Here is a 13,438-nt window from a genome sequence, read left to right as displayed (position 1 = left end):
GATTGCTTGAGCCCAGGAAGCAAAGGTTGCAGTGAACTGAGATCACACCACTGTACTCTAGCCTGGGCGACAGAGCGAGAGGTTATCTGGAAAAAAAAAAAGAAAGAAAGAAAGAAAATCTGGCTTAATGCAGATATAGAAAGGAAGGAGTTTTTTGTTGACAGGGTCTCGCTGTGTCACCCAGTCTGGTCTTGGACTTCTTGGCTCAAGCAATCCTGCCTTGGCCTCCCAAAAGTGCCAGGCTTATTGGAGAGGATTTTCTTTGATACTACACCATGTAGTAGTATGTATAGGTTGAATATTCCTGATTTGAAAATTTGAAGTCTGAAATGCTCCGAAATCTGACTTTTTTTTTTTTTTTTTTTTTTGAGACGGAGTCTCGCTGTGTCTCCCAGGCTGGAGTGCAGTGGCGTGATCTCGGCTCACTGCAAGCTCCGCCTCCCGGGTTCATGCCATTCTCCCGCCTCAGCCTCCCAAGTAGCTGAGACTACAGGCGCCCGCCACCACGCCCGGCTAGTTTTTTGTATTTTTAGTAGAGACGGGGTTTCACCATGTTAGCCAGGATAGTCTCGATCTCCTGACCTCGTGATCCACCCGCCTCGGCCTCCCAAAGTGCTGGGATTACAGGCTTGAGCCACCGCGCCCGGCCCGAAATCTGACTTTTTGAGCACGCACATGATGCCGTAACTGGAAAATTCTACCCCCAAGCCCATGTGACCAGTTGCAGTCAGAACTTTATTTCACGCACAAAAGTTATTTAAAAGATTATAATAAAATTACTTTCAGGCTGTGTGTATAAGACATATATGAAAAATAATTGAATTTTATGTTCAGATTTGAATCCTATCCTTAAGATACCTCATTAGGGCCAGGTGCCATGACTCACGCCTATAATCCTAGCACTTTGGGAGGCCGAGGCGGGCAGATCACCTGAGGTCAGGAGTTCAAGACCATCCCGGCCGACATGGTGAAACCTCATCTCTACTAAAAATACAAAAAATTAGCCAGGCTTGGTGCTGGGCACCTATAATCCCATCTACTTGGGAAGCTGAGACAGGAGAATCATTTGAACCAGGGAGGCAGAGGTTGCAGTGAGCCGAGATGGCACCACTGCACTCCAGCTTGGGCAACAGAGTGAGACTCCGTCTCAAAAAAAAAAAAAAGATATATCATTAGATGTATGCGGATATTAAAAGTTGCAAAATCCAGAACACTTCTGGTCACAAGCATTTATAGAAGTATACTCACCCTGTACTTTGAAATAACCATTGGTAGTTTCATACAGATTAGGTGCAGTGAGGAATCTGAAACTGTATTAGTGAATTTTTCTTTTGTTATATTAACGTTATTGGTCACTCTTGTAATTTGAATGAGTTCCTTACATCCATGTGTGACTTTTTTTTCCTGAAACAGAATCTACTCTGTTACTCAGGCAGAGTGCAGTGTCATGATCTCAACTCACTGCAACCTCTGCCTCCGGGTTCAAGCAATTCTCCTGTTTCAGCCTCCCAGGATATAGAAAGGAAGGATTATAGGCACGCACCACCACACCCAGCTGATTTTTGTATTTTCAGTAGAACAGAGTTTGACCATGTTGGCCAGGCTGCTCTTGAACCCCCGGGCTCAAGTGATCTGCCTGCTTCGGCCTCCCAAAGTGCTGGGGTTACAGGCGTGAGTCACTGTGCCTGGCCATGTGTGATTTTTAAAAAAAAATTGGTTCACTGAGTTATAAAGATCTTCCAAATGTTAACACATTTTATTACATTTTTTTGAAAAAGTCACATTTGTTACTTTTGCCACTGATATCAGGTAAGCATTTATTCGTCAGCTACAGAGCTTGTAGTGGCAGATACAAGTTTTACAAAATTCCATTTTTGCTTAATAGCTTGAATTTTTATTTATTTTGAGATGGGGTCTCACTCTGTCACCCAGGCTGAAGTGCGGTGGCAAAATCATGGCTCACTGCATCCTCGACCTCCTGGGCTCAAGTGATCCTCCTACCTCAACCTCCTGAGTAGCTAAGACCACAGATGTGCACCTATTCCTGGCTGTTTTTTTGGTTTTTTTTTTAATAGAAACATGGTCTCACGGCCAGGCGCGGTGGCTCACGCCTGTAATCCCAGCTCTCAGGGAGGCAGAGGCGGGAGGATAGCTTGAGTCCAGGAGTTCGAGACCTGCCTGGGTAATATAGCGAGACCCCGTTCTCCACAAAAAGGAAAAAAAAAAAAAAAGACGAAACATGGTCTCACTTTGTTGCCCAGGCCGATCTTGAACTCATGGGATTTCACGTGTGAGCCACTGTGCCCAACTTTTGAATTGTTGTATTGGTAGCAAACACTGTCAGTTCTTTTCTTTGAGGTGTGACAGGTTTACTTCATTTTTGTGAAAATGTGTGCCCTTCCCCCCCCCCCGCCTTTTTTTTTTTTTTTTTTTTTTGAGACGGAGTCTCGCTCTGTCGCCCAGGCTGGAGTGCAGTGGCCGGATCTCAGCTCACTGCAAGCTCCGCCTCCCGGGTTCACGCCATTCTCCTGCCTCAGCCTCCCAAGTAGCTGGGACTACAGGCGCCCGCCACCTCGCCCGGCTAGTTTTTTGTATTTTTTAGTAGAGACGGGGTTTCACCGTGTTAGCCAGGATAGTCTCAATCTCCTGACCTCGTGATCCACCCGTCTCGGCCTCCCAAAGTGCTGGGATTACAGGCTTGAGCCACCGCGCCCGGCCTTTTTTTTTTTTTTTTTTTGAGGCAGAGTCTTGCTCTGTAGCCCAGGCTTGAGTGCAGTGGCACAATCTCTGCCTACTGCAACCTCCGCGTCCCGGGTTCAAGCAATTCTCCTGCCTCAGCCTCCCCAATAGCTGGGACTACAGGTGCACACCATCACACCCGGCTAATTTTTGTATTTTTAGTAGAGACGGGGTTCACCATGTTGGGCAGGCTGGGCTTAAACTCCTGACCTCAAGTGATAACGCCCACCTCGGCCTCCCAAAGTGCTGGGATTACAGGCATGAGCTGCGCTCAGCTGTGTATCAGTTGTTCTTTCAAGTAAAAATGATACTCCATGAAAAAAGGATTTTCTTTCTTTTTTTTGTCTTTTTTTAAGAACAGAGTCTCTCTGTTACCCAGGCCAAAATGCAGTAGCACTTCCATAGATCTGTGTCTCAAAACAAACAAATAACAACAACAAAAACTGATACAAACTCTGGTTATTCAGATATGGTACCTGGGCTCAAGCAAATCCTCCCACCTCAGCCTCCCAAGTAGCTGGGATTACAGGTCCAAGCCACCATGCCTGGCTAAGGACTAGTTCTTTTAGTGCAAATAAATGCATGGCAAGGAACAATACAGTGACTATCAGTACAATTTTGTGTCGCTACCTGATTTATGCTTAAGTTAACAGTAATTTTACCCAACATAGCGTTTGCATCATGTAAAATTCAACTTAGTGGGAAGGGCAAGTAGCATCTTAGTGTTGTTATTAGGAAAATAGCTTTGACCTCATGTGCGTTCTGAAAGGAGGAGTGTTCATGGATGTATTTTACTGATGAGAGGGGCCTTTTCATGTGTTGGGACCAAAAAAAAATAAGCAGACTGAACTGCCACCCTGTAAGCAAATATTGGTAAATTTAAGATTAGCATAAGATTGGTTTTGCTGTTTCGTGGTATTCCTTTGAAGTTATTCCCAATTGAGGGAAGCTTTCAAGGCTGGCAGTAGGTGAGATGCCTACTGAGTAACAATCAGAGGTCAGGTATACATGCCTTTACCTGCCTCCTATCAGAGTATTCACGGTGTCTCTCTTTTTCAGGTGACCCCGAGAGTGTGGCTGGGGAGTATGGGCGGCACTCCCTCTACAAAATGCTTGGTTACTTCAGCCTGGTGGGGCTCCTCCGCCTGCACTCCCTGTTAGGAGATTACTACCAGGCTATCAAGGTGCTGGAGAACATCGAACTGAACAAGAAGGTGATGCCTGTTGCCTCTGGCCCTTCTTGCCAGAGCCAGAATATGTATTTCTAGAGAACCACTCTGATCTCTTAGGACAAATTTCCAGGAGAGGAAAGAGGACTCTTCCCTCAGGCCATTGAAAGTTGAGACTAAAACTGGGCAAACAGCTGTGGTAAAAAGCTGGACCTGGACGATTTTGATAGTTAATGACAGTTTTTTATTCTCTTTTCAAAATGGAGTGATCATGGCAGCTTGCTCTGTCGCCAGGCTGGAGTGCAGTGGCGCATCTCGACTCACTGCAACCTCCTTCTCCTGGGTTCAAGCAATTCCCCTGCCTCAGCCTCTTGAGTAGCTGGGACTACAGGCATGCGCCACCATGCCCAGCTAATTTTTTTATTTTATTTTATTTTAGTAGAGATGGGGTTTCACCGTGTTGGCCAGGATGGTCTCAATCTCCTGACCTCATGATCCACCCACCTTGACCTCCCGAAGTGCTGGGATTACAGGTGTGAGCCACTGCACCTGGCCCATGGCAGTTCTTTACTCTTCACGTTTTGCTAAAGGATTGAGAAGGCCAGTTGCAGTGGCTTACGCCTGTAATCCCAGCACTTTGGGACGCTGAGGCAAGTGGATCGCTCGAGGTCAGGAGTTCGAGGCCAGCCTGGCCAACATGGTGAAACCCTGTCTCTGCTAAAAATACAAAAAAAAAAAAAAAAAAAACCTAGCTGGGTGTGATGGTGGGCACTTGTAATCCCAGCTACTCAGGAGGCTGAGGTAGGAGAATCACTTGAACCTGGGAGGCAGAGGTTGCAGTGAGCCGAGATCACACCATAGCACTCCAGCCTGGGTGACAGAACAGGATTCCATCCCAGAAAAAAAAAAAAAGAAGTAAAGATGTAATTCTGAGATGGTATGTTCATTGATACATGGTTAGCTGTTGTGTTCTTCCTAACCACAGAAAAATATTACAGATTATTTGGTGTTTGGTTCATGTGTGTGTATGTGTTTCTGTCTTCCCTGTCCAAAAGGACTTAATTGAAAAAACAAGGAAAAATAACAAAACTGAGATGTATAGCATTTTGGAGCTGAAAGAGATTTTAGGAATTACCTGATCCAGAACCTTCTTGTTACAGCTAAGAAAATGGATTCCTCAAAACATACAACTTAATTGATGAATAGGAAGATGGGCTCTCAAACTCTGGAACTGCAGAGCTTCCTCTGGATAGTTCAGGGCTCTGCAGGGAAAACTCTTGGTGTTTCTACCTCTGGTTCTATCTAGGATGAATTGAGACTCATGGATGTATGTTCCACCTCCTTCTGCAGAGTATGTATTCCCGCGTGCCAGAGTGCCAGGTCACCACATACTATTATGTTGGGTTTGCATATTTGATGATGCGTCGCTACCAGGATGCCATCCGGGTCTTCGCCAACATCCTCCTCTACATCCAGAGGACCAAGAGCATGTTTCAGAGGACCACATATAAGTATGAGATGGTAAGGGGGACTCTGCCTGCCACCAATGACCTTTCTAATCAGAAGGCTCCTTGGCACCTATGCCAACCGTTCTTGGTAAACACCATCCAAAATATTGCAATTTTAAGCCAGGAGTTCACGGCTGTAGAGTGCTCTATGATGATTGTGCCTACTAGTAGATCACCCAGCTGGAGTGCAGTGACGCAGTCACAGCTCACGTCAGCCTCAACCTCCTGGGATCAGGCGATCATCCTATCTCAGCCTTCCCAATAGCTGGGTCTAAAAGTGCACACAACAGACACAACAGCGGCTCAGCGGCTAATTTTTTTTTTTTTTGAGACCAAGTCTCTGTCACCCAGGCTGGAGTGCAGTGGTGCGGTCTCAGCTCACTGCAACCTCTGCTTCCTGGGTTCAAGTGATTCTCCAGCCTTAGCCTCCTGAGTAGCTGGGACTACAGACATGTGCCATCGCATCCAGCTGATTTTTGTATTTTTAGTAGAGATGGGGTTTCACCATTTGGCCAGGCTGGTCTCGAACTCCTGACCTCAGGTGATCCATCCACCTTGGCCTCCCAAAGTGTTGGGATTATAGGCGTGAGCCACCACCCCCGGCCAAAATGATGTTTTAATGGCTAGCATACTCTAAGAGTTTCTGTTGTGATGCCTGTTATCTCAGATCATTAACATCTTGATGATAATATCTTTTGTTTCAATTATATCCTCCAGCAGTGCCTACATTTATTTATTCAGCATCAATATGAACATCAGGCCAGGCGCGGTGGCTCAAGCCTGTAATCCCAGCACTTTGGGAGGCCGAGACGGGCGGATCACGAGGTCAGGAGATCAAGACCATCCTGGCTAACACAGTGAAACCCTGTCTCTACTAAAAAATACAAAAAACTAGCCCGGCGAAGTGGCAGGCACCTGTAGTCGCAGCTGCTCGGTAGGCTGAGGCAGGAGAATGGCGTGAACCCGGGAGGCGGAGCTTGCAATGAGCTGAGATCCGGCCACTGCACTCCAGCCTGGGCGACAGAGCAAGACTCCGTCTCAAAAAAAAAAAGAAAAATACAAACATCAGAGTGTTCACTGGCTTCTGAGTGTTTTAATATGAGGTGTGGGCCGGGCGTGGTGGCTCACGCCTGTAATCCCAGCACTTTGGGAGGCCGAGACGGGTGGATCACGAGGTCAGGAGATCGAGACCATCCTGGCTAACACGGTGAAACCCCATCTCTACTAAAAAATACAAAAAACTAGCCGGGTGAGGTGGCGGGCGCCTGTAGTCCCAGCTACTCAGGAGGCTGAGGCAGGAGAATGGCGCGAACCCGGGAGGCGGAGCTTGCAGTGAGCCGAGATCCGGCCACTGCACTCCAGCCTGGGCGACAGAGCGAGCCTCCGTCTCAAAAAAAAAAAAATAAAAAAAATAAGGTGTGGATATTGATGGGAAGGAGGATGGGTTCAAAGCATACATAGAATTGGGAGGAGCTTCCTAGGCAGAGAATAGCATGAGCAAAGTGGTTGAGACTTGAAGGTGTGGTGATGCAGCAGCACAATAAACCGTTTTGGCTGGAGGGCAAATAGGCAGTAGGAATTGGGTTATTGGATTCTGAGAACCTTCATTAACCCAGGTAAAGTATAGTCCCGTGTCATTTGATGCTGCAGATACATTCTGAGAAATGCACCGTTTGGTGATTTTGTTGTGTGAACATCCTAGAGTGTACTTACACAAACCTAGATGGGATAACCTACTACATACCCAGGCTACATGGTATAGCCTATGGCTCCTTGGCTACAAACTTCTAGAACATATTACTGTACTGAATAACATAGGCAGTTGTAACACAAGGTATTTGTGTATCTGAACAGAAAAGATACAGTAAAAATACAGGATTATAATCTTGTAGGATCACCATCCTATATGTAGCCCATGACCCGTTGTTGACTGAAACGTTGTTGCACAGCACATGACTGTTTAGTCTATATTCTGTCGGCATCAAAGTCGCATCAAAGGTTTTGGGTAACTCGATCCTAACTGGTGTAAAAGGATTGACCTGCTAGTGATGTGTGGGACAAACTGGAGAGACTAAGGCAGAGGTGCCAGTAAGGAATCCAGGAAATGGCTAAGGAGGATCTGGACCTAGGATGGAAGTTAAGTAGATCTAGAGGGAGGATTGGAAGAGAGGTGGGGTAAATTCAGTGGCTGGTATGAGACAACTGGGTAAGTGAAAGATCTGTGCAGAGAATGGTGAGGCCAGTTGACTGACGGTGGGGACCTCAGGAAGTCCATCTTATTTGACCGGGTACAACTCTCCACCCCATTCCCAGATTAACAAGCAGAATGAGCAGATGCATGCGCTGCTGGCCATTGCCCTCACTATGTACCCCATGCGTATTGATGAGAGCATTCACCTCCAGCTGCGGGAGAAATATGGGGACAAGATGCTGCGCATGCAGAAAGGTGACCCACAAGTCTATGAAGAACTTTTCAGTTACTCCTGCCCCAAGTTCCTATCGCCTGTAGTGCCCAACTATGATAATGTGCACCCCAACTACCACAAAGAGCCCTTCCTGCAGCAGCTGAAGGTGTTTTCTGATGAAGTGCAGCAGCAGGCCCAGCTTTCCACCATCCGCAGCTTCCTCAAGCTCTACACCACCATGCCTGTGGCCAAGCTGGCTGGCTTCCTGGACCTCACAGAGCAGGAGTTCCGGATCCAGCTTCTTGTCTTCAAACACAAGATGAAGAATCTGGTGTGGACCAGCGGCATCTCAGCCCTGGATGGTGAATTTCAGTCAGCCTCAGAGGTTGACTTCTACATTGATAAGGTATGCTGTCCCCGGGCTTGGGGTCTTGTATTAAGTGTTCACTATCTTTCATTCACTATTGTGGGCACATGAAAGTATATCGGGGAACAAAATCAGAGATTCCTGCCCTTGTGGTACTGTCACAAGGTGCCAGGCGCGGTGGTTCACGCTGGTAATACTAGTACTTTAGGGGAGGCTGGGGTAGGAGGATCACTATAGCCCAGGAGTTCAAGACCAGCCTGGGCAATGTAGTGAGACCTTGTCTCTGTTTACAAAAAAAAACACGAGATAAACAATAGATGTTTTTTGGGTTTTTTTTGTTTTGTTTTGTTTTTGTTTTTGTTTTTGTTTTGAGACAGAATTTCGCTCTTGTTGCCCAGGCTGGAATGTGATGGCACGATCTTGGCTTACCACAACCTCCGCCTCCCAGGTTCAAGCGATTCTCCTTCCCCAGCCTCCTGAGTAGCTGGGATTAGAGGCATGTGCCACCATGCCCAACTAATTTTGTATTTTTGGTAGAAATGGAGTTTCTCCATGTTGGTCAGGCTGGTGTCAAACTCCTGACCTCAGGTGATCTGCCACCCTTGGCTACCCAAAGTGCTGGGATTACAGGCGTGAGCCACCATGCCCAGCTAACAATAGATGTTATAATTAAACTATGTAATAAGAGGTTGCCAAGCACTGCAAAGTAAAGGGAGGAAGAGGTGGTGGGAGGCACAGGTTGCAGTGTTAAATATGGTGTTCAGACAGGCTTTGTTGAGAAAGTGAAGTTTAAGCTAAGCTAAGACTTGAAGGGAGTGGTTTTTGGTTTGTTTATTTTTTGACAGTCTTAGTCTGTTGCCCAGGCTTGAGCGCAGTGATGTAGTCTCGGCTTACTGCAACCTCTGCCTCCCAGATTCAAGCAATTCTCCTGCCTCAACCTCCTGAGTAGCTGGGATTATAAGAGGCTGCCATCACACATGGCTAATTTTTATATTTTTAGTAGAGACAGGGTTTTGTCATGTTGGCCAGGCTAGTCTCAAACTCCTGACCTCAAGCAATCCACCCGGTGGAGGATTCTTACTAGCTCACCAAAGGCCGTACACGGTGTCTCTTGCCTGTAATCCCAGCACTTTGGGAGGCCGAGGTGGACGGATCATGAGGTCAAGAGATCAAGACCATCCTAGCCAACATGGTGAAACCCCATCTCTACTAAAAATAAATTAGCTGGGCATGGTGGTACATGCTTGTAGTCCCAGCTACCTGGGAGGCTGAGGCAGGAGAATCACTTGAACCGGGAGGCAGAGGTTGCAGTGAGCTGAGATCGCACCACTGCACTCTAGCCTGGCAACAGAGCAAGACTCTGTCTCAAGAAAAAAAAATGCTCCCCAGATACCTGGAGGAAGAGCCTTCCAGGCAAAGGAATAGTTAGAGCAAAGGCCCCGAAGAGGAGTGAGGCCAGTAAGTTTAAGGGACACCTGCGGTATGCCCGAGTGGCCTGAGAAAGGAGGCTATGTAGATGAGGTTGGAGAAAGGGGGATGGTGCTTTGTAGACTGTTGGAGTACTTTACAAGTGGGAAGCCATTGTCCTGCTGCCTTTTTAATTTTTTTATTTTTAGTTAGCAATAATCATACCTCACATAACCTTCATTGGCCATACTGCCACTGCACAAAGCTTTTTTTTTTTGAGACGGAGTCTCATTCTGTCGCCCAGGCTGGAGTGCAGTGGCACGATCTTGGCTCACTGCAACCTCCGCCTCCCGAGTTCATGCGATTCTCCTGCCTCAGCCTCCTGAGTAGCTGGGATTACAGACGCACACTACCGCACCCAGCTAATTTTTTGTGTATTGTTAATAGAGACAGGGTTTCACTATGTTGACCAGACTGATCTCGAACTCCTGACCTCGTGATCTGCCTGCCTTGGCCTCCCAAAGTGCTGGGATTACAGGCATGAGCCACCGTGTCTGGCCTTTTAAAAAAATTTTATTTATTTATTTGTTTTTGAGACGTCTCGCTCTGTCGCCCAGGCTGGAGTGCAGTGGTGCAATCTCAGCTCACTGTAACCTCCACCTCCCAGGTTCACGCTGTTCTCCTACCTCAGCCTCCTGAGTAACTGGGACTACAGGCACCCACCACCACGCCCGGGTAATTTTTTGCATTTTTTAGTAGAGACGGGGTTTCACCGTGTTAGCCAGGATGGTCTGAATCTCTTGACCTCGTTGATCCGCCCATCTCAGCCTACCAAATTGCTGAGATTACAGACGTGAGCCACTGCATCCGGCCTCTCTTTTATTTATTTATTTATTTATTTATTTATTTTTTTTTTTTTATTTTTATTTTTTTTTTTTTTTGAGACGGAGTCTGGCTCTGTCGCCCAGCCCAGGCTGGAGTGCAGTGGCGCGATCTCGGCTCACTGCAAGCTCCGCCTCCCGGGTTCACGCCATTCTCCTGCCTCAGCCTCCCGAGTAGCTGGGACTACAGGCGCCCACAACCGCGCCCGGCTAATTTTTTTTTTGTATTTTTAGTAGAGACGAGGTTTCACTGTGGTCTCGATCTCCTGACCTTGTGATCCGCCCGCCTCGGCCTCCCAAAGTGCTGGGATTACAGGCGTGAGCCACCGCGCCCGGCCCTATTTTTTTTTTTTTTTTTTGAGACGGAGTCTCGCTCTGCCGCCCAGGCTGGAGTGCAGTGGCCGGATCTCGGCTCACTGCAAGCTCCGGCTCCCAGGTTCACGCCATTCTCCTGCCTCAGCCTCTCGAGTAGCTGGGACTACAGGTGCCCGCCACCGCGCCCGGCTAGTTTCTTTTTTTTTTTTTAAGACAAGGTCTCGCTCTAGTTGCCCAGGCTGTAGTGCAGTGGTGCAATCTCAGCTCACTGCAGCCTCAACTTCCTGGGCTCAGGTGATTGTCCTACCTCATCCTCCCAAGTAGCTGGGATTACAGGCGCACATCACCACGACTGGCTAATTTTTTGTATTTTTAGTAGAGATGGGATTTCGCCATGTTGCCCAGTCTGGTCTCGAACTCTGATATGCACCATTGTTCCCAGCTGATTTTAAGTTTTTACTTTATAGAAACAGGGTCTCACTTTGTTGCCCAGGCTAGTTTCAAGTGATCCTCCTACCTTGGCCTCCCAAAACGCAGGGATTACAGGTGTGAGCCACTGCGCCTGTCCTGTCCTGATGTCTAACACCTTGGGTTAGTGCTGCCTGTTTGTGAACTTTATATAATGGAATTACATAGTATGTACTCTTTAAGTCTGGCTTCTTTTGCCCAACATTATAATTGAGTGAGTCACCGTCCATTGTGTGTAGCAGTGATTCCTTCGTGTTTGTTGTTCTGATAGTCCAGCATCTACTGTTGTTATTGTACTGCAGTTTATCCATTCTCCTGTTGATTAACATTTGGATGGTTTGTATATTACAAAAAATACAAGAAAGATTTTTACAGAGTGACTAGTAATACATTTGTGTATGCCTGTGTATGCATGAAGTTCTTTCCAGAAGGATAAACAAGCAACATAGCAGTAGCTTCCTCTCAGGAGGGGAGGCGGGTTGAAGAACGGTGTTAGTTTTAACTGGTACTTTTAAGTTCAAGCTGGACATTTTAATGTCTGATAAGATTTTCGTTTTTATTTATTTATTTAGATACACAAATTAACTGAGTGTAGTAGTGCATGCCTGTAATCCCAGCTACTTGGGAGGCTGAGGCACAAGAATTGCTTTAGCCTAGGAGGTGGAGGTTGCAGTGAGCCAAGACCACGCCACTGCACTCCAGCCTAGGTGACAGAGTGAGACCCTGTCTCCATAAATAAATTGAATGGGCTGGGCGCGGTGGCTCAAGCCTGTAATCCCAGCACTTTGGGAGGCCGAGACGGGCGGATCACGAGGTCAGGAGATCGAGACCATCCTGGCTAACACGGTGAAACCCTGTCTCTACTAAAAAATACAAAAAACTAGCCGGGCAAGGTGGCGGGTGCCTGTAGTCCCAGCTACTCGGGAGACTGAGGCAGGAGAATGACGTAAACCCGGGGGGCGGAGCTTGCAGTGAGCTGAGATCTGGCCACTGCACTCCAGCCTGGGCGACACAGCGAGACTCCGTCTCAAAAAAAATAAATAAATAAAAATAAATAAATAAATTGAATGGGCCAGGCGCGGTAGCTCACACCTGTAATCCCAGCACTTTGGGAGGCCGAGGCTGGTGGATCACGAGGTCAGGAGATCGAGACCATCCTGGTTAACACGGTGAAACCCCATCTCTACTAAAAATACAAAAAATGAGCTGGGTGTAGTGGCGGGCACCTGTAGTCCCAGCTACTCAGGAGGCTGAGGCAGGAGAATGGCATGAACCTAGGAGGCGGAGCATGTAGTGAGCCGAGATTGCGCCACTGCACTCCAGCCTGGGCGCCAGAGCGAGACTCAATCTCAAAAAAATAATAATAATAAATAAATTGAACGAATGAACGAATGAGCAATTCAGTGGTTATTAGTATGTTCACAGTGTTTTGCAACCATCTCCACTGTCTAATTCCAAAACATTTCTGTCCCCCCAAGAAGAAGCTCCCTACCCACTAGCAGTCACTTGCAGTTCCCCAGTTCCCCCTTTCTGCCATCCCCTGGCAAACCAGTAATCTGCTTTTGGTCTCTCTGCATTTGACATTTCAGATAAGTGGAATCATGTAATATATGGGCTTTTGTGTTTGGGTTCTTTCACTGAACATGTCTTCAAGTTTCATCCGTGTTATAGCATGTGTCAGTACATTCCTTTTATAGCTGAATAATATCCCATGTATTAAGGTACTGCATTTTGTTTATCCATTTGTTAGTTGTTGGACATTTGGGATTTTGGGGTTTTTTTGTTCCTTTTTTCACTTTTTGGTTTAGGAATAGTGCTGCTGTGAATATTCATTTAGAAGTTATTATGTGAACATATGTTTTTAATTTTCAGCTATATATCTAGTTGTGGAATTTCTAGGTCAGTTTGGGTAGTCTGTTTTTGCAAGTTCATCTTGCTTTAAAATAAATACTCTCATTTCATTTTTATGACTTCTGGAAGATTTGGTTTTTGGCATAAGTTAGCTACCCCGATACAAACAGTTTTGCCAAAAGTAATAACACGTCAATAGTGGAAGTTTTCCAATACTGTTATAAATCATGCTTTTATAAATCAAAGAAAACTCAGCCAGGCTTGGTAGCGTGTACTTGTAGTCCCAGCTATGGGAGGGAGTCCCTTATAGCCCCTGCCTTAGAAGGCT

General features: G+C 46.7%; 1 protein-coding gene across 1 annotated transcript in view; it reads left to right on the top strand.

Moving 5' to 3' along the window:
* Positions 1 to 13,438, top strand: part of EIF3L (eukaryotic translation initiation factor 3 subunit L) — a 40,789-nt gene that overhangs the window by 23,113 nt on the left and 4,238 nt on the right. The window contains exons 9-11 of the mRNA XM_045363657.2: positions 3,799 to 3,953; positions 5,259 to 5,429; positions 7,730 to 8,227. Coding sequence (XP_045219592.1) covers positions 3,799 to 3,953; positions 5,259 to 5,429; positions 7,730 to 8,227 — 824 coding nt within the window. The remainder of the gene's footprint in view (positions 1 to 3,798; positions 3,954 to 5,258; positions 5,430 to 7,729; positions 8,228 to 13,438) is intronic.

Source organism: Macaca fascicularis, chromosome 10 (assembly GCF_037993035.2).
Source record: "Macaca fascicularis isolate 582-1 chromosome 10, T2T-MFA8v1.1".
NCBI classification, from domain to species: domain Eukaryota; kingdom Metazoa; phylum Chordata; class Mammalia; order Primates; family Cercopithecidae; genus Macaca; species Macaca fascicularis.
This window is presented reverse-complemented; position numbering and strand designations above follow the sequence as displayed.